The sequence below is a fragment of the Pollicipes pollicipes genome, unplaced genomic scaffold (genome assembly GCF_011947565.3).
Source record: "Pollicipes pollicipes isolate AB1234 unplaced genomic scaffold, Ppol_2.1 Scaffold_3094;HRSCAF=3628_pilon_pilon_pilon, whole genome shotgun sequence".
Taxonomy (NCBI): domain Eukaryota; kingdom Metazoa; phylum Arthropoda; class Thecostraca; order Pollicipedomorpha; family Pollicipedidae; genus Pollicipes; species Pollicipes pollicipes.
In genome coordinates, this window is record NW_023596227.1 from 54,028 (window position 1) to 74,439 (window position 20,412).

At 57.5% G+C, this 20,412-nt stretch overlaps 1 protein-coding gene across 4 annotated transcripts in view; it reads right to left on the bottom strand.

Annotated features, from left to right (window-relative positions):
- The window catches only part of LOC119090852 (uncharacterized), a 44,727-nt gene extending 25,407 nt beyond the window's left edge, over nucleotides 1-19,320 (bottom strand). For all 4 annotated transcript variants that reach the window (XM_037213593.1, XM_037213591.1, XM_037213592.1 and 1 more), the window contains exons 1-4: nucleotides 18,429-19,320; nucleotides 9,446-9,541; nucleotides 7,308-7,487; nucleotides 3,470-3,661 (exon numbers count right to left, since the gene is read on the bottom strand). In XM_037213593.1, the coding sequence (XP_037069488.1) occupies nucleotides 3,470-3,661; nucleotides 7,308-7,487; nucleotides 9,446-9,541; nucleotides 18,429-19,055 (1,095 nt within the window). In that variant the 5' untranslated portion in view covers nucleotides 19,056-19,320. The remainder of the gene's footprint in view (nucleotides 1-3,469; nucleotides 3,662-7,307; nucleotides 7,488-9,445; nucleotides 9,542-18,428) is intronic.
- Between the last annotated feature and the right edge of the window lie 1,092 nt (nucleotides 19,321-20,412).

Sequence of the window (20,412 nt, forward strand, 5' to 3'; positions counted from 1 at the left end):
GCGACCGAGAGCGACCGGCGGCGACCAGGGGCGACCGAGAGCGACCGGCGGCGACTGAGGGCGACCGGCGGCGACTGAGGGCGGCTGAAGGCGACCGGGGGCGCACCGTCGTCACGCAGCCGTTGCACTGGGCGCGGTTTTACCGCTGCATGGGTCGAGCAGTTCGTGGCGGGACGTGACCACGCAGCTGTGGTGCAGGAGATGGCTTGAATTCAAGCCTCTGACAAATGGGGTGCGAGCGTCCTTTCCTATTCCTCGTCACACATTAGCACCGGTCGGCCACCCTTCCTAACTCACTGGTCGAGCAGATACGCCGCCCAAGACGGTGCGGCCGTGCGGGACGAATTGGCACGCACATCCTCTCATCAACAGCAAGCCGATAACATCCAGGAATAGGATGTGCCAGATGTGAAAATGGGTTGGGCGCTTCAGCCGAGCTCAATGCCAGCGCAGGGCTACGCGCAGCGTGAACAGGAAGAGCTTGGACGGATTTCTGATCCACGAACGTCAGTTCATTATGGCCAGGAATGTAGCTATTATCTAGACATTGTGATCAGGCTGGAATCGATGAAATGTGGGCGAGTGAGGGTACCACACAGCTTCACGAGTGCATTAGGGGACCACCAATGATAGCGACCACACATGAAGATGGAAAAGGCGGCTCTCAGGAGTCCGCTAAAGCTCCACGGGAGACAACAGTACAGATCCTGGGAGAGGTGGAAGATTAGAACGTCAGCTCCTGTATCAGAGGCCAACAGTGCGAGGATAAAAGGGTCTCATCGGGCCGCATATCCAATCCAGTGCGAGAACGCAAACTGTCGCCAAACTCTCGGCACAATAAGGAATGAGGCTGCATATTCGCTATTACCGAGTACGGCGGGTCAGGTCCCGATGTCTGGGTCAGACCATGGTGTTTGGGTCGGGTCAAGGTGTCTGGGTCAGGTCATGGTGTCAGGGTCAGGTCATTGTGTCAGGTTCAGGTCATGACGTCTGGGTGAGGCCCTGGTGTCAGGGTCAGGTCATGGTGTCTGGGTCAGGTCATGGTGTCTGGGTCAGGTCAAGATGTCAGGGTCAGGTCATGGTGTCTGGGTCAGGTCACGATGTCAGGGTCAAGGCATGTCTGGGTCACGTCATGGTGTCAGGATCGGGTCATGGTGTCTGGGTCAGGTCGTGGTGACTGGGTCAGGTCATGGTGTCTGGGTCGGGTCATGGTGTCTGGGTCAGGTCATGGTGTCAGGGTCGGGTCATGGTGTCTGGGTCAGGTCATGGTGTCAGGGTCAGGTCATGGTGTCTGGGTCAGGTCATGGTGTCTGGGTCAGGTCACGGTGTCTCTGCCAGACCACGGTTTCCTGGCCACGCCACGGTATTTGGACACGCTATGGTGCCCCGGCCACAAATCATAGCGTCAGCAGACATGACATTGCAATCGTTGGAGTGCCAGCCGACGTCTGTGACTGATGACAACATCCGTATCGAGATGCTGTCATCCAGACCGCAGGCACCAGCCAGCCGTTGGCGCGGTCAGGGTTGTCTTAATAAGGGAGAGAGGAGACGGCGGCGCTTGGCGAGCACGCGCCACGGCGATTTTTGTCTTTCCATCGCGAGCCATCTGTGCTATTAGGAGAAAAATGCGGGGTGAGGGTGAGACCGCGTCGGCTCCATTGGGGGCAACCGACGTGCGGAAAGGCGGCATTAATACGGGAAGACCCATGTGAATGCGGAAGATCAGTGATCACCCATGGACACTTGACATCAGCGCGGGATGATCCAAACGGCGCGCACCCAGCGCTGCAACAACGCTTCGCAAGCAGCACACAGGAGGTGCCGGTACTGTAGTGGTTAACGCGTCTGCGCTAACCACTGCGCGTCTGGGAAACCAGAGGTACGAGGTTCGATTCCCGCGGTGCCCACGCTTTCCGCCAAAGTGAGACGCAGGCGATGTCATAAAGCCTCAGCAGCTGAGTGCGTCGTACAGCCCCAATGACACACAAGCAGCACACACGCATCGAGCATATCCGCTGTCTCGGTGTGTGAGCCAGTCGGCTCCGATCCGTGGGGCCAAGCGCTTCAGTGCGCGCGCAGACGGCGCCATAGTGCCCCCTGCCACGCCCACTCGGCTGACAACGGGCGCCAGGCCGTAATTAATAGCCGGCTGGCCGCGCTCCAGCGGGACTCGATTGCCCCGGGGCCTCGGACGGACGCCGCCGGGACAGCGTCTCCACACAGCTGGCCCAAGGGAGGGGAGGGGAGGGGACCGGCGCGGCTCGTGCCGCTGAGCAATCAGAGCCCACCCCCGCTTTAAAGCAGTGCGGCACACGCGGCAGCGCCGCCTCAGAACAGGTGTTGCCAGGGCGACTCCCCTCCCTCGCACCGATCGCCCGACACGCCAGCCGGTTACGGTCGCGCGGCGCGGTCATCGACGCTCACAGATGCGGCGCGCCGCCTCGCCGGACACGGGAGAGGCGTCGCTGCTGGGCCGCTCTCCGCACCGGCGGGGTCGGGGCCAGTTGGGCGCCGGTCCGCTCGCCGACGCTGAGAGGGCCGCCCGGTCGATCCCTGCTCGACGCCGCACCGGGCCGACCGCTGAGGGCTCACTGCTCGGCGGCCGGGCGACAGCGGTCGATTGATCACCGATTACTCGTCGACGCACGCACCGGCGACGCAGTTGCCGCTGCCACATCTCGCGTCATTATCGACACGTCGCGCGCCGACCGCCGCAACGGCGCCGGAGAAGCCGACGGGCGGTCGGCGCGGCTCGGGCCTGGATCGCTCGACGCGTCCGGCGCACCGCCGCCTGCCGCCTCCGACCCCGAGCCTGACAGACCTGCTCCCCGGGACAGGCCAACATCAGGTGACCAGAGGCCGGACCGAGTGGCGGCCGCCCGTCGCGCGGGCCGCTAGCGGCCCGGCGGGGGCAGTCAAGCCGTTCACAGCGGCGGCTGGTGAGCGTGGCGACATTCACGGATGGCAGGGCCGCGGGTCCCGCGGCCCGGACACGACCGACGCCCGGCTCGGTCAGGCGCTCGACACAAACGCGGCGTCGTCTCGGGTCAAGCGGGCGACTCGATCTCGGCGACCACTTGAGTCGGCGAGAAGTGACGCGCCCTCCCTTGACGGCCCCTAATGACTCACCCAGCATCCGTTTTCACTGCAGGTAATGCGACGACCGACGGCCTACGCGCGAGGACGAAGAAGGCGCGGGACATCTGACTCTGAGTCAACCGAGCTCCGGACAGACGCTCATCGACTCCCACGACAGGGAGGGAGTCGGTCGACTCATCACCCCAGACGCGACGTCCGTCAGGGTCCGCTGAGTCCAAGCAGTTGGCCGAAAGACTCGCGTGACTCCCTCCACCCGACCGTACATCTCAGACCTCTGCACCCCGCAACAAACCGGTAACCGATCCGATCGGAAGCAGCGGCCGTGACTCAGCCGACTCTGTGACTCAGTGGGCCGACTCTGACTCACCAGGCTGCGGACCCGCTCCAGCTCCTGGCGGCGAACGAACGGCGGGAAGTCGGGCTCGCGCGCGAAGTTGAGGTCGAGCACGGCGCCGCGCAAGCAGCCGGTCACCACCTCCCTGGCGCCCTCCTGCCGGATCTGCTCCTCCAGCGAGCTCGAGCGGCCCTTGTCGTCGGCCAGCTCCAGCTGCATCTGCACCTGCGGCGACGACAGACCGGCGGATCACGAGTCGGCAGGGCACAGGTCAGATCACAGCTCAGCTGGGTCAGAGGTCAGATGGATCACAGATCGGCGGGCTCGAGAGGACAAAGGTCGGAGGTCAGCGGGCTCCGAGGGCAGCGGGTTCAGAGGGCAGGTCGGCGGGCTCAGAGGTCAGGTGGCAGAGGAGCACAGGTCAGCTGCGGGCATCGGTCAGTGGGTTTACAGGTCAGACCTATGGTCCACGGCGCTGCTCCAACAGCGCAGGCAAGCCTGCCCGCCGCCTCCTCCTCCCTCCCCCCTCTCCCCTGGGCTGCCAGACCATTGCCAGCACATTCGGCACAGACAGCAGGCCACGACAACCTCAGGAACGCCCTCATTTGCTGTAGGCGACAGGCCGGATCAAGTCAAGAAGGCCAGCAGCGCAAACTCACGGCAGCGGCAGCACCTGTACAGGCGTTACGGGGGGTGGCCCCTCAGACAGATGGCTAGGCTGCAATCGAGTCCACCGCAACTGCACAAACGGCTGATGATCATTTGGGCTTTAGGGTGCGCCGCCCACAATGGCCATATGGCGTCCATGCACAAGCTGCTGCTTTGGACACGCTGAGCCAACAGCTCTGGAGAAAACAGGGAGCAGCCCAAGCCCGAGCCCGCAACTGAGCCAGCGGGCAAGCCGCCGCGGCCGCGGGGCGCCCCGTCTGCCGCCGCGGCACACTGCGACGGGCCAGGGACGGATGCTCACGGACTCGACGCGGCGACCGAGTCCAGCGCGACTGTGGCCGACGGACTCAGAGTCCACGCGGGCCAGACCGCATGCGCAGCACACAGCCACCGCCGGTGGTGCGTCAGCACACCGGAGCCGAACTGGCCCAGCCATCCAGACGACTGCGCGAAGCCGGACACAGTGGACCTGACTGGCCGGAAACGGCGACCAGGCCGGACAAAGGGGACTGACTGGCCGGAAACGGCGGTCAGGCCGGACAAAGGGGACCTGACTGGCCGGACATGGCGGCGAGGCCGGACAAAGGGGGCCTAACTGGCCGGACCCGGCGGCCAGGCCGGACACAGGGGGCCTAACTGGCCGGACCCGGCGGCCAGGCCGGACACAGTGGACCTGACTGGCCGGACCCGGCGGCCAGGCCGGACACAGTGGACCTGACTGGCCGGACATGGTGGACTTCGGCTTTTTCCACTCGCTCGTGGCTTGAAAGACGTCCTAGTTGTTATAACGGATGTCAGTTTCCGGAAGGAGCTAGCTGTATTCTGTGCGTCAATACTCAGTCGCTGAACGTCCGCTTCTCGGAACGGCAGACGTTAAGTATCTTCATATCCACGGCCTCGTAACAGGCATCATGGATTCCTTAGCGGTGCGCAATGAATCCTTTCATACAGCGACCCACCGCCTCTTCCGAATGGCCGTTATTGCAGCTGCCCCCCTTCAATGCTGTTCTACAACGCACAACGGCTCTATCACACGGGCCACGCCTAAAGGCACGATCTATCAAGGCACATTGACGCGGCAGTGCATACATTCGTCATTGTGTTTCCTCCGCCAGCGGGCTATCGTGATGAGCCGTGCATCGTATACGGCAGACGAGCACATCACATGCACAGTACTGCGCGGGCTGCCCAAAGCCTATCGATCAGCGCGGCCGGCGTGGCAACGACGAGACAGACGGCTTCCGTCGCCGCAGCTTTCCTATACCAGAAATGCTACTGTGCCAAGTGAACACGTCCCGGAGCTGTTCTTACATGCGACAGCGGGACGATGCTCTCCCACGACGCTGTTATCCACCGCGAGCTTTGCATTATGGAAGCGCTTGGGGAGAAGACACCACCTGAAGCGACGAAAACTGCGGTGCTCTTGCATGACGGCACGACCGCCAGATGACTGCAGCAATGTAAAAAGTGTTGCCGCACCAAACAACCCCCGTTGTTCACAAAGACGATAGCGCATGCAGTGGCGCATCCGGATAGCAAACCAGTCTCTTAGTCATCTAGCGTGTGCCTACTGAATAGCTCTCATGTCAGTTGGCAGCGTCCATAGAGACCCGTTCCGACCATAAACCCATGCCGACCGTACCTCCTCACATCGCCCTCCCCCTCCCCCCTCCCCCCGTCATATCTTGCTTGCCGCCGGTGCCGCTGCGGACGTCGTGCAGCGGTGAGCGGGCGGTCGTTAGACGAGGCTCCGACAATAAGCAGCATCAGCCGGCCGCCAGGCAAACCACGCCAGCCGGACCGGTCGGCCGCCCGCCTCTCCGCCGCACCGGCCGGGCCGCCGCCGCCGCCGCCGGAATGTGACGTCGGCCGGTGCGGGCGGTCCGCGTCGAAGAATGCGCGACACCGGCGGCGGGCGCGCTGGGCGGCGCCGCGCTGTGGTCTCGCCGGCCGCAGCGCGACGCCTCCCGTCACGGAGCACGGCCGGCGCACTTTGGCTGTCTGCCCGGGCCAACTGTGCCGGGGCGTCGCCGCGCCGCAGCGGCCCGGCGCCCGGCGCGCCGCGGCGGCTGCACGAGCGGCCGCGTCGCCGCCTCTCGTGTGGCCTCCCCGACGCTGGGAGACAACAGGAAACAGGACAACAGGACAACAGGACAACAGGAAACAGGACAACAGGAAACCGGCAAACGGTGCACAGCAATCAACGCGGCGGGCCGCCACGAAATCGCGCAGGAAATCTCGGCTCAGGGGACTGCTGGCTGCAGCAGCCGCGGCGGCGGCGGCCGGTGGACCCGTGGGCCGGCAGCGCACGGCCGGCTCGGCGTGAAGTTCCGGGAACATCGCGGCCGGCGCGGGTGGGTGGAGACCGCGGGGGCCGCGCCCCCGCCGTGGGAGCCGGCGCACGGGCGGCGTTTTCCGGCTAGGATTATAGCAATGATTCTTTTGTGCGGCTTCAACACTCGATCCTTGCAACACGCCAATCTGCGGTGGGATGCGCGCACTGGGGTTCTTGCCACCGGAGTGGGTCAGCCGGCCGAGCGTGCAGCCAGAGCCGCCCGGGAGACCAGCCGCGAGACCTGACAGGGTCGGATGGGCTACCGAGGGACGCCCGCGTCCGTCACACGAGTTCGACGAACGCTCAAGGACGCGCGGCTTCTGTCACCAACCGAAAGAGCTGGCGGCATCCTACAAACCGGGACAACTGACCAGCGGATCAGCCAGTGGCGGCGATACGACAGCGACCGGAGCACCGCAGCAGACAACGTGCCCGAGGGCCACACTGTTACGGAGGACGAGGCACGGGACAATAGCGGCATTGCTCTGCTCCGAGCGACATTGCTCCGCTCCGTTGCAAACATAACGTGACCCGCCATCACTAAAGCGTAACAAAGGTCAGGAGACTCAGCAACGTTGCAGATGCAACGTAGTCAGGTCTCGATCAAGAGACCGCCAAAACATGTGTCTTTCGCTGCGTTCGACACGAACACAGATGCCGCTCGCTCGACCGCGGAAGCCGCTCGTCGCAAAGCACGTCCAAACCACAAAAACGAAATCGCCGGGCATCGTCAGCAAACCCGTCGGCCACCAGCAATAAACATATGACGTCACGACTCCGTCGGAGACTCGCCCGCCCCCGCGCCGGGTCGCCATCTGACGGCGGCGGTGGCGGCGGCGGCGGCCGCTGCGCCGGAGCCGGCCTCACCTCGGGCCAGCCGTCGAACTTGCCGACGGCCATGGCTTGGTGCGTGAGCGTAGCCACGTTGAGGCGGCCCCGCAGCACGGACACGTCCGTGGTGTATGTGGCCGAGCGGGTCTCGCCGTCCTGCTGGTACGTGACGCGCGTGGTGAGCCGCGGCTGCGCCAGCGCGTCCGCCGTGATGGTCTGCCGGCGCGGGTCACACCCGGTGAGAGGTCGCTTCACGCCTGGTCACAAGGTAGGTCAGACCAGGTCAGATGTCAGGTCACATAGGCCAGAGGTCAGACCATATCGGGTTAGAGGTCAGGTCACGTGAGAGCAGAGGCCAGCTCACACCGGGTCACGGGCCAGGTCAAACCGGGTTTTCCAGTCACGTTGGGTCACAGTAAGCCGCAATGGGGCCCTAGCGATAGAGGCCACGTCGCATTAGCCACCTCACACCGGGTCACGGCAGCACGGCTTCAGGTCAGGCCAGGTCACGGTGGTGGGCCAAGTCAGCCCGGCGCGAGCACTCGGCGGCGCGGCGCAGCCCGCGAGCCCGGGGTTCCCGGGCCGATGTCCCTGCGACCAATATGTCGATGAAGGAGCGGGCTTGTGCTCAGTGATACAGTGCTCCTGTCTTCGCCCCACTGCGCCTTCAACCATTCATGTACCGGGATAGAGACTGCAGTGAGGGTCAGCGCAGGTCAAAGGAAGTAACAATTCTGCGTGAAAAAGGAAAGATTTGTGCAGAATACCCTGCGTATAAAAGAAACCTGCTCCTCCTCCTTCCTGGAAACCTGACACTTCGTAGTCTTTAGTGATAGCCTCGGGAAGGGTTGACAACAAAACGGGGTTGACGCTGAAACGGGGCTCACAACGAGCACAAGCCTGTTAAGAATCTGCACGTCGAGGGATTGTGTCAGCGCATTGTCGTGTTGACGCAGCCAGCAAGACATTTGGCGAGGATCTCAATATCATTCTGCTCTCAACCATTTGCTCCAGACGCTCGCACACTTTCCGAGGAAGTTCGCCGTTTCCTGCAGGCACCTCCGGCGAACTCAGCGTCGACCGGGGCAGGATTGAGCCAACTACCAACTTACCCAGAAAGTAGGTCGAGGAAAGAGCCGCGACGGTGCCACGCGGAAAATGCCACCCAACACCTTCTCCGCTGTAGGAGCTAGGTTCACACGGCCCCAACTCAAGCTGTGAGTATTCCCGCGCTAGGGTATAAGAATGGCACGCCGGATGTCGAGACGTTCACACGATCTTACTAATTCCGAAAATGTATCGCATTAATTTGCAACACGCTTCGTTCGTCATCTACCTTTTTGAGGTGAGGATATACAGATGAATAATACGACCATATTTTAGTTCAAATCGTTTCGCTTGGGTTGAGCGTACACACATGGGATAGTTAGCTGAGAGCTTGATCCAAACAGTTGATCTCAGGGCTTAACCAGAGCGTGACACCACCACCCCGACGCCCAGTATCAGCTGCGTCAGACCCCGAACGCCCGGCGGGACCGCTGTTCTCCCTCGCCACCCCCGTCATCCCAGCGTCAGCTGCCTCAGACTCCTGACCCCCGGCTGGATCGCCGTTCTCCCCCGCCACCCCCGTCATCCCGGTGTCAGCTGCCTCAGACTCCTTGACGCCCGGCGGGACCGCCGTTCTCCCCCGCCACCCCCGTCATCCCAGTGTCAGCCGCCTCAGACTCCTGACCCCCGGCGGGACCGCCATTCTCCCCCGCCACCCCCGCTGTCGCTGCGACCGGACGCCTCCACCCCGCCCACGCGTCACCCCGTCATGGGGCGGGGCGCCAGGCCGCGTGGCGGTCACGTCATCAGCCCGCGGTCCGCCGGTCCGGGGGTCAGGGCCGCCGGCCGGCAGACCGGTACGGGCCGGCGCCGGTCGCAGCGGCGGGAGCGCGGCACTGACCGCGGCCGGCTCGGGCAGCCCGGCCGCCGGCAGCAGTGGCAGAGCCCCGGCCCAAACGCCGGCCCGGGCGCCCGCCGGCCGTGACGGCCTCCCCTCCCTGCTCTACAGCCGCCGACGGCGCCAGGGGGACCCACACCGGCCCACGTGGGCTCCTCGAACGAGCGGCAGGCGCCGGCCGGCCGGTGCATGAGCCGCGGCGCGGACGGGCTGGGCGCAGCAAACTCACCATGTTGTCGTTCGGCCCCGGCTCCACCACGACGTTGGAGAAGTCGGGTCGCTCTGAGTCGGGTCGGATGTCGACAAAGTGGAGATTGATGCCCGCCTGCGGTCGGAGCGACAGGGGATCAAGACCGGGCCGACACAGGCGGCGCAATTTCACAGTTACACACGGCACCGAGCACCGGCGCCGCCACAGCCCGGCTGCCGGACGCCCGGCTGCCGGATGCAAAACATCACTCACAATGACGGGGATAACAGCTACGGAGCATCGATGACAATACATGAGCCGGCGTGTGCCAGGTTATTGCGGGAGATGGCGCATTACACAGCGTGTCACCGAACGCCGACCAAATCCCACTGACGTCAGCCGCAAGTCGCGGCCAAAGTGCTGCCAACCCAGCAAAAGCCCATTTGTCGCAATTCAGAAACCGTACTGTCACTGAAAGCGTTTGCGGGACAGCTAACGCCCAGCAGCGTCTGTGCGTCGCGTTTGCATGCGATATATATATATATATATATATATATATATATATATATATATCCCACATACCCGACTTCAAACACGACCAAAGCTGCGCTGTAAAGCATTGTTGAGCATGCATTGCAAAGCTGCATTAAAAGTTAAATCCATTTCCCATTGGATACAGCAATGCTAGCTAGAGGGCTGGGCAATCGATAAAATTCCCCTAACGTCCGTGAATACACCGTGCGTCATACTCCGACCACACACTTGCATCGTCACTGCTGCCATGATAAACGCGACTGGACTTCTAAGGCACGCCGATATAGGACATACCGCAATAACACGACCACAGTTACCCTTTTGGCGCCGATATAAGACATACTACAATAACACGACCACAATTACCCTTTTGGCGCCCATATAGGACATGCCGCAATAACACGACCACAATTACCCTTTTGTGTGAAAGGAGACACTGTCGACGGAAACACACATGGCCCCTGAGCTACCTGCAGGCATAGCGCACATATCTATCCATAAGGTTACACATTTTGCGGCGGTCATGTCGTGCTCTCCCACGTTTTGCTGTCCCGTCACCATGTCAGGGTGTTAACGGCGGTCCACTTGCGGCCCCTAGCCGGGGCCGGGCGTGCCGGTGGGTCAGCTGACGGTGGCAACAGCTGACGGGCTGGAGCGGCGCCAGCTGGCTCGGCCGGTCTGCTGCCGCTGCCGCCACCGCCGCACCCACCTGACCTGGGGCCCGCCCCCACCCCACCGGCGGTGAGCCATCACCCCGCCCGGCACGGTCCTGAACCCCACCAGCATGGCCCCCGCCCGACCTGGGGCCCGTCCCCACCCCACCGGCGGTGAGCCATCACCCCGCCCGGCACGGTCCTGAACCCCACCAGCATGGCCCCCGCCTGACCTGGGGCCCGCCCTCGCCTCACCGGCGGTGAGCCATCACCCCGCCCGGCAAGGTCCTGAACCCCGACAGCATGGCCGCCGCCTGACCTGGGGCCCGTCCCCACCCCACCGGCGGTGAGCCATCACCCCGCCTGGCGTGTTCCTGAACACCAGCAGTAACGACATGCCCCAAACTGACGCGCCAGACCAAACCAGCTCAAAGCTGCAGCTGAACCTATGGCCAGAATTCGTGGACCTGAAACCTCCAGCGGCAGAGCCTCATCCAGAAGTGAGCCCTGGAACACTGACAGACAGGTTCCACGATGTTCCGCACTATCCGAGAGGTGCGGTTGGAACAGCTGTGTTTGCGTCCTTGTGTTTGATGAGAGCGGTCATACTATCAGCGCAGGCAAACATGTGCAGTAAGCCGGTTAGGATTTCTGCGAAATAAATGCCCGTGCACAATCGTCTGTGGACCGTCCCTGGAAGCAGATGGCACACCCCCAACGCCAAATAATTATGCAAACATAACCCAGTCGGTTATCTTTAAAACAAAACAAACGGCCTCCTTGAGCCCCTCCAAGTCCTCAAAGGGATTGGGTCCGCACAAACAAGCCTTCTAGTCTCGTTTTCCTCACAGCAAGGGGGGGGGGAGGGCGGGGAATGTAAAAAATGGTGTTTTCTACAAAACGCGCGGATGAAATATTGTGAATTTCACGCCAAGGCACTTGCACCTTGCGCGGGCCTGATTCCTCTGACAAAACCTTGAGCCAAAGCTAAAACCTTGAGCCAAAGCTGTCATTGATGGCGATTCACGACGCTTTCCGCTCCCCATCGCCCGTAAAGGGAATACTGCCGATCTCACATTGATCCGAGACCGCTGTGAGCTCAGAACGAATCTTACACAGCTGGCAGTGCACTCTGCCTGACAAATGGAGCACATCTATTCACTGGCACGGAGATACGCCAGCGGAAAGGTCACCGCGCCCACATGTAGAAGCCATCGCAAGGCTCTGACCAGCGGACATCAACCAGGTCAAGACCATGTGATGCACGACGGCTGAACTGGCTTTCAGCCTTCCGTGCGTGCATGTTCTACAGTTACTGTCATATTTCAGTAGTTAAGTTCATCCATAGATAGCTGAGCATGAATGCATGCAATTCTATGTTCATTGTTTTGGGAAAAGTAGTGTGGTACAACTGGGAGTCATATTCAGGGATCATGCCCTTACGACTAGTCGAGAAATACCAGTTTGTACTTCCTACAAACTGAAAGACAACCACGGAAGTCTTTATGTGCATTCTCTCGATTGACCCCAGCAGCGGCTTCCTACATGGTTGATAAGTCATCATTGGCAACATTAAAGGGAGTATTCACATTTGTGCGGGGTTTGAACTGAAATATCCATTTTAAAGACCTCTTGAAGCAGCTCATGATCACGCTCTTTTTAAGACCTGAGGCCCTCTGGTGCTCCTGAGCTTAAAGTGAGAGACATTAAGGATGTGGGAGAGTAATTTGGAGAGGCATCTGAAGGTCACACTAATACATATGACGTCATAATAACGGCATTCTACTCCAGCCCTTCCATAAGCCAAGCGGCGATCAAGGCCAAGAAAAATGCGATGGTCGAGGCATCCATACCTGACGTTCGCGAGAACAATTTCCAGATATAACGGCCGTCAATTGGCTCTTGATCAATGTTGTGCAAGATGCGACGACGCAATCAAGCAACGACTTATCCAGAAGCACCTGCCATACAGAGTTATTGTGTTGTCTGGAGCAGTCTTCTCTGCTTTAAAATATACCAACAGTAATAAGAGAGCTTGTTTCATCCTATCTGATGCTTACTTCAATATCTTCACATGGGAAACATTCCCTTTCAGAAAAACCAGCCACTGCGCTTCCTTTCGGCTCACAAAATCGCAAACCCGCCAAATGCTGCAAACCCACCACACTGAGCTTCCGCCATGAGGCGTCTATTGCGCTGAACTAACCGGCAGATGTCTTCCTTAGAGTCGGTCGTCCTCCATGGTCAGAGGTGAAGCCAACGATACTATATGTACGTAATCATGCGTGTCACAGACTATAAATAGGTCGCATGCAATATATTCTTCTCTGGCCTTCATTTTCGACCACATCCCTGCGGCTACAGCACAGCCCGTGGAAAAACGCATGTCAGCACCTACAACAATGTAGGCCTGAAAAGCGGGTTGGGGTCTTGGCCACTTATTGCGTCCCGAGAAGGCAGCCAGGGGTCCAAGAGATGCTAGTCAAAAGTTACCTGTCTTGTTGTCCAGCTTCTCCGGGATAGGCCTAAGCACTGCTCACCAAGACGAACAGGGACCGGACAATGCAGGGTGCCAAGGTAAAGTCAGTGACCACCGATACCGGCGCAGCCTCGCTGCGATGGCCGGTGGGTACCTGATTCTGCCCGTGGGCAGATGGCCGGTGGGTACCTGATTTGGCCCGTGGGCAGATGGCCACGCCGGCAACAGTCAGGGGCGAGGCCCGCATGCATTCAAACGGCAGATATCGCAGGAATTTGTACACCTTTGTACGGTTCTGGTTCTCCGTGACGGGCTGATGGCACGGATGGAGAAGGCGAAATGGCATGCGGCGACACCATCTCTCATTGGAATTCGTCTTACTTTAGCATGTCGTCACTTAAAGATGCTCGTTCCGCCGTCTGTCCCATAACACACCGCGGTCCGTCAGCCCCCCCCCCATGCCCCCCCCCCCCCCAACGGATGATGCGGGACGGCCGGGGTGTTCAGAGACGGCTGTGATATTTGCTAAAACAGTCAGAAGATATCTCGGAAAATCAACAGCGCTTATGCGTGAGCGCAACATCGTCATATTCGGCTTTGATAAGGCCATACACCGCTGACTCTGTCTCTATCCATTCCAGTCAGCAAACGTCGGCCAAACCGAGGCCCCTGGGCCACACAGCCCGTCATGGTGTTTTCTGAAAATAAATGACGCCTTCGATACGGTACAGAATAAAAAACAGGACGGACCTACGCAATCAACGCATCGGGTCATTCAGCGGCGTGGTCCCTTGCGCCGTGGCGGAGGCGACGCATCTCTTGAACGTCGAACGCCCCGTCCATTGGCCTCAGCCAACCCTGGATCCTTTAAAAGGTCGCGCAGCAGTTACGCGCCATGTTTTGAATAATCGCTTCCCAACGAACATTCGCAATGACTCGTAAGTGCCATGTTAACATCTTGCACGACCAATATGTGGTACTATACCAGCATATGCCACGGCTACCAACGTGAATGTTTTCGTTCGCGGTTTGGTTTCTGATATGTTGTGTGCAGAGGGGCAGCCGCGGGGGTCTCCCGGCTGGCCATAATGACGCAAGCAGGATTATCCATTGGCTCTGTCAATGGCAATACCCTGCGACTGGTGATACGCGAGGGGAGTGCTGCAGTTTAACATTGCAATCGTTGCTGAGACCGCTTTCCGGACAGGACTCCTCAGATGACCAATGACCATTTGGAACCGCATAGCCTACTTCCGGAGCCAAAGGGTATCCCGCCGTCAAACCGTTTAGTTACCCTTTAACCTGCTCAATTGGTCTGCTGGTGGTTTGCAATAGGAACTACCTGATGTATCCGTCATTTTCAAGACAAATTAGTTAGATAAGGTTTATAAATCATCGCTGGACGCTGATGGCTTCCGACGTGGCAATGAATGTCTCATGGCTCCTTGCCCGTACAAGTACTCTAAGGGTTACTTTGTGTGAGGTTCAAACAGAAAGTTTGTGTGCACTTTCCTCATTTTTCTTTTACACACGAACCTCCAACAGGCATCTTAAAGCTGCTTGAGGCCTAAAAACGTTCACGAACTTCTACAAATCGCACGAGCCATGCCGTCCCGAGGGATGTGGCCGGACCGCCAAATATCAGCGCTGGGAACGGGCCATGCATCCAACAAAGCTCGGGCTTGCCTATGAGAACCGGATAGACCCTGACACTGATGGATTTGGTGGGCAAACTCCGGATGGCAGGCAGCCTAGCTATCAAACTAAATGAAAACCAAAGAGTAAAGGTCAACCATCCCAACCCTGAGGCTTGGCCTACGTGGTTCATTGGACTGTTGCTTGATTATGTTATTCATATTCCGGTGTACCGTATTTAATCACATCTGAAATAGTTTCGTAGATGCATGTTTACATAACTGGGAGTTATGGATACGCTTGCTCCTAGCCACATAAATTCCTTCCAAATGCGACGCATCACACGCACCAATGCAAAATGCAATCCCTCCAAATGCACCAAGACGAACAGAGCCCGAGCAATACAGGGGACCAAGATCAAACCAATAACCACCGATAACGGCGACGCCTTCCTAAGGTGGTATGTGGGCAGATAGACGACCGCACCGACAACGGTCAAGAGCGAGGCCGGCATCCAATCAAACGGCAGATATCGCAGGAATTCGAACACCTTTGCCTTTGTACGGTTCTGGTTCTCCGTGACGGGCTGATCGCACGGGTGGATAATGCAGAATGGTGCACATGCAGTGCTCTACACGCTACTGAAATCATTATACATTTCCGGGTTCAGCTCAAAGACAAGCATGAACCCCAAGTCGAAGACCCCATTTTCAAAGTTTAAAGCGCTTGATATACCTACTGAAACGGTTGAGGAATTTTCATACCGCACTCCTAAACAGCAATAATCAGCCCAACGCCTTTTTCATGCAGAATTCCCCTCGTGCCATCAAGCCTCAGGTTCGCAAGAACACGAATGCCAGAGCCAGCGATCACGCAAAGGAACGCAATGTTCCCCAGCCACGCCAGGTGGTCGCCCAATGGCGAGAGTCCGTCCCTAAACAGCAGTGCCAGCTCGGGGCGGCCTCAGCGGCTCCGTCGCGCGCCGGACGACGGGCGGGCATCGGTCAATCGATGGAAGCCCGCGCGAGACGAGGCTTGTGGCCAACCCACTCTGGGTCGTGCCGGCGCCCCGACAGCGGCCACGCATCGCTAACGTTCACACAAACCGCAGACGACGGAGAAAAATACCTGCCATACCGACCGGGCGCCGATCCGTATCAATACAACAGCGAGCAGCACAACGACGTGAGACGATCCCTGCAGCCGAGATTACGGACGCCCTACGCGCGAGCGTTCTAAAGCAGCAGCGCCGATGTTCTCTGGCTTTGCGGGTCATCACGGGCCGAACGGCCGCTTAGCCACCGATCACAACCGTCGCCGGCCGGCCGGACGGCGCCTGGAGGGCGGCGAGAGGACCGTTCAGGGTGGCGTCTACAGCCCAGCGGAGCGGCAAGCCCGGCTGACGTACGTCACTCGACTACAGTGCCGACCCGTCGGCGCCGGCGACAGTGGTGGCAAAAGCGACCGCGTGTGGCGATCGCCAGTACGACAGGGCTGCTGCTGCATTTCGAGTAGGGCGGAGAAGGCGCTTTTAGAGAGCGGGGATATCACTCTGCGGCCGGCGGGTGCTCTCGCAGACCGAGCCGTGCTTGTGCGGGCTTTATCCGACTGCGTAACCCGACTGTACCTGGCGTGAGAAAGCAACGTGGGCACCGGCATGCAGCGGGCGACCCATCCACCCTGGTGCCAAGTGCACGGGGGAGGTGTCCCTCACCGAGGAGGCACGGAGAGGTACCCATCCACCCCGGCGCCAAACGTATGGGCGAGGTGCAGCTCACCGAGGAGGCACGGAGAGGCGAAAAGTACGGGCGACGTAGCGCTCACCGAGGTAAGGAGAGGTACCCGTCTGTCCTGGTGCCAAACGTATCGGCGAAGTGCCACTCACCGAGGAGGCACGGAGAGGTACTCATCCCTCCTCGTGCCAAACGTATGGGCGAGGTGCCGCTCACCGAGGAGGCACGGAGAGGCCAAACGTACTGGCAAGGTACCGCTCACCGAGGTACGGGGAGGTACCTATCCGTCCCGGTGCCAAACGTATGGGCGAGGTGCCGCCCACCGAGGAGGTACGGAGGGGTATCCATCTGCCCTGGTGCCAAACGTACGCACATGGAGAGACACCTGTCACGACTTATGCTTCAGAAACCACGTAAGTTGCTCAGTGCATTAGCAAGGAACATTATTCACATAGATAAGACAGTAGTATTAGCATTATTCCTTGGATAAGCCAGGGGAATGGAGACATAGTTAGGTTGATATTTCGGCAACATGCCTTTATCGAAACAATAGCAGAAGCTTTATCGAAACACTACTGAATGATACACCGAAATAACAACCTAACTAGATCTCCATTCCCCTGGTTTTTCCCGAGGAATAAAGTTAATATTACTGTCTTCGAAAACCACGGATATGGCCTTGCACGAGGTCGTTCGGTCGGGTCAGGTCGGGTCATGTCGGGTCGGGTCGGGACCGCCCAGTCTGCCCATTGTTTGCCTGTTGAAGTAAGAACGGCGCGATCTACGAGAAATGCGAACAAGCTTCCATAATGGCATGCCTAAACATACAAAGTTTTCACTGATACATGGCCCTGGAGCCAAGTTTTCCAGCGATCTGTCAGGTGTTTGCATACCCACATTTGGTGGCCATTGTGACAAGCAGTGACTGCTGTAAGGGAAAGAGTTGTGAGGCTGGATCACTCCTCCCATGTTATGAATATGTTAAGGCATCACATCCAACAGATCTGAAATCTGACCAGTTCTAACAGGCCTGGATGAAGTAAATGATTGCAGTGACTTCTGAATTGTGCATAACCTCACAGTTTCTCTATGTGTGTAACCTTGCTGATAATGCCAACCCAATGCATGTTTGTGCAGTCAGACAAACTTATGGCACTTTGTGCTTGTCACATGATGGCAAATGATGGTTTGGTTGCACCACAGCTATATGCCAGACATAACCAGGTTTCCAAGGTGTTGTATTTGATATGAAATCATGTGATCAGACTACCTACACTATGCCATAGGAGAAAGCCAAGAAAGCAGATCAGCATGCAAAAGCAATCTCCATGTTCTGATGTGTCCAAGTAATGCAGAATGAGTTATTGGTCTTGGCATAAGTGATAGAAGCAAACTAGCCCACAAGCTATCCTGTCATATGTAAAATTATACAAATCTTGCATGCATTCAAGGCACAAAACAAGCCAGCAATTTAAACCCAAAGTAGCATTCTAACTGGGGTATCCATCAGGTTGCTTTTGCAGTGGTTGAACAATAGCAAAAATTTCACAATGTTATTTCCACATTGGCAGCAAATTCCATCTTCAAAAAAGACCTTACAATGTCAAACAAGCCCCAATCTGTCAGCATTCTGGCACTATTTCAAGACCTATACTTTTGAGCTTCATCTTTGAATGCATTGTCAACTAAAATGTTGGTAGTGAAAGTACCACCTCCATGCCCACTGGTGCTAAGGTAAATCCAAAGAGTTGTGATGCCATGATGTAAAAGATGGTGGCAAAAAGAGGGTACAAAATTGACTAGGTAGGTATGCTGTAAATTCCTATTGTCTTTCAAAGATATCTTTTACAGCTTACCCAGCTCAATCAACAAAAACAATGTACTACCCCTACCCTGAATCCCATACCCAACTGTCATACAATATTTGTTGCAGAAAGTACTCTTGTTAATGTGGATCAATAAGGACCATTGCACAACTCTGTTCTTACCTCTTTTGACAGCTTTGTTGCATGATCGTTCAGTGCTGCCAGCCATGCTTGTGATATGCTGTTCCGTACTTCAGCTTTACCATAGATCCAATTGATCACATTGTTCACCCAGAGAACACTATCTTCATCTGGACCATTTGCCACTGGAGCACCAGATACATATGGGATCTTGACAGGTTTGGTTGGAGACGGAGATCGTCCTCTGTGCGCGACAGCCTGCTTGAATGGCACAGAGGATTGTACTCTTGATATGAAACTTGGATCCACTGAATCTAGGGCACTGCCTTTACCAAGATTTTGTGCACCTGGAGCTTTGGTAGCATTCCCACTTTCACTGCTATGTGATGCCACTGATGACACCTTGCCAGAGACTGAGTCACTTGGAGCATGAAGAACACCTTGTTTTACACCATCCACTTCTCTTTTACTTGATCGCTTCACAAAATGCAGCAAAACGGCCAGCACACAGCAAAACACCGCCCATCCAAGCAGCAGCACTGTTAATGGATCCATCCCCTCTGGTGTAGGAGGATCAAAACTGCAAATAAAATCATCTAACCGCTCAGCCATTTCTCTCCACTGCCGCCTCAACCAATCTAAAATTAGTTGTGGAGTTGGGCTTGCCATGCTTATAGCTACAGCTTGAGCCAAGAGCTAAAAATACACCCAGCGGCCCAGTGAACGAGTCTTCTCTGGCGCCGTGCCAGCAACAGCGAGCGTCTGCCACCTCAGTCTGGGCTCCAACAATGTCGGAACAGGACGCAGCGGTCCGTTTTCTCTTCCGTGAATAATGCTATGAGCCCATTTTCTTTAGGTAGGCGTACTGGGCTGGCACCACAATGCCACCACACGCTCACAACATCACGCGCGAAGGCGGGCACCACCACGCCACACCAGCCGCGCGGAGACTGAACGCCTCGGCCGCCGCAATGCCAAGCCACCATCGAATGTCACTGTCAAACCATTTCTGTCATAGACGGAGGCGGCGGTAACGGTGACCGAGCGACGAATGAATTAAAGGCGGTATTGATGTTTTGCGTTTTGAATGTTCCGCATTTGTATGGAGTTTTGAACTGAAAAAGCTGTATTAAAGATAGTTTGGTGCAGTTGACAGCCCCGCCCTTTTCAAGATCCAAATACATTTACTTTATGGGCTACACATCCGCAAAGATGTGCGGGCTATTTCAAGGTCATCAAATGATCCATGACGTCATAACAATGTCATTGAAATCGTAATATTGCATTCGCCAAACGGCGATTAAGACCATGAAAAATATCATTTTCGCGTCGTACACATCTGCCGTTCGTGAGCACGATTTCCAGATTTAGCCGTGCTCAATTGGCTGTCAATCAATATTGCGGAAAGAGCGATGACGCAGCCAAACAATAACTCATTGAGGAGCATATTTACTAAATAGAGAGATTGTGTTGCGTAGAGCAGTTTTTTCCACTTCAAAACATGCCAGTCAGGGGTGGATGCAGAGCGAACCGCGGAGCCATGTCCCCTTGGGCGCCGAAAGGGCCCATATGGTCCGAGAGGCCCATGGGCTGCCGAAGAGGTGCAAACTTTTAACACAAAACGCAACAAAATTGGACGTCTTTGGATTTTCAGTCTCTTACGCTCTTGTCAGGCCCCTTCTGATTAGCTGCTAGAACACCTTTTATTGTTCGGAGGTTATTTGAACTGGGTCTTAGCTGCTCCTTATTTGAATGAATGACCCTACTCTCTTGTTGGGACCCCTGTCTGTGAATTTGGTCAGGCACATTCAATCATTTGGGGGTCTTCTTCATTGGTTCTTGGGTACTTCCCGTTTGAATGGCGGGCCCTGCGTTCTTCACTGGACCCCTAGATGTTAACCTGTTCGAGCACACTCGATCGGTCGGCCCCCCACATTGTGTCGCGAGTATTTCTCATTTGAATGGAGGGCCCTGCACTCTTGTCCGGGTCCGTTTGCTGACTTGTTCGAGCACACTCCATCATTCC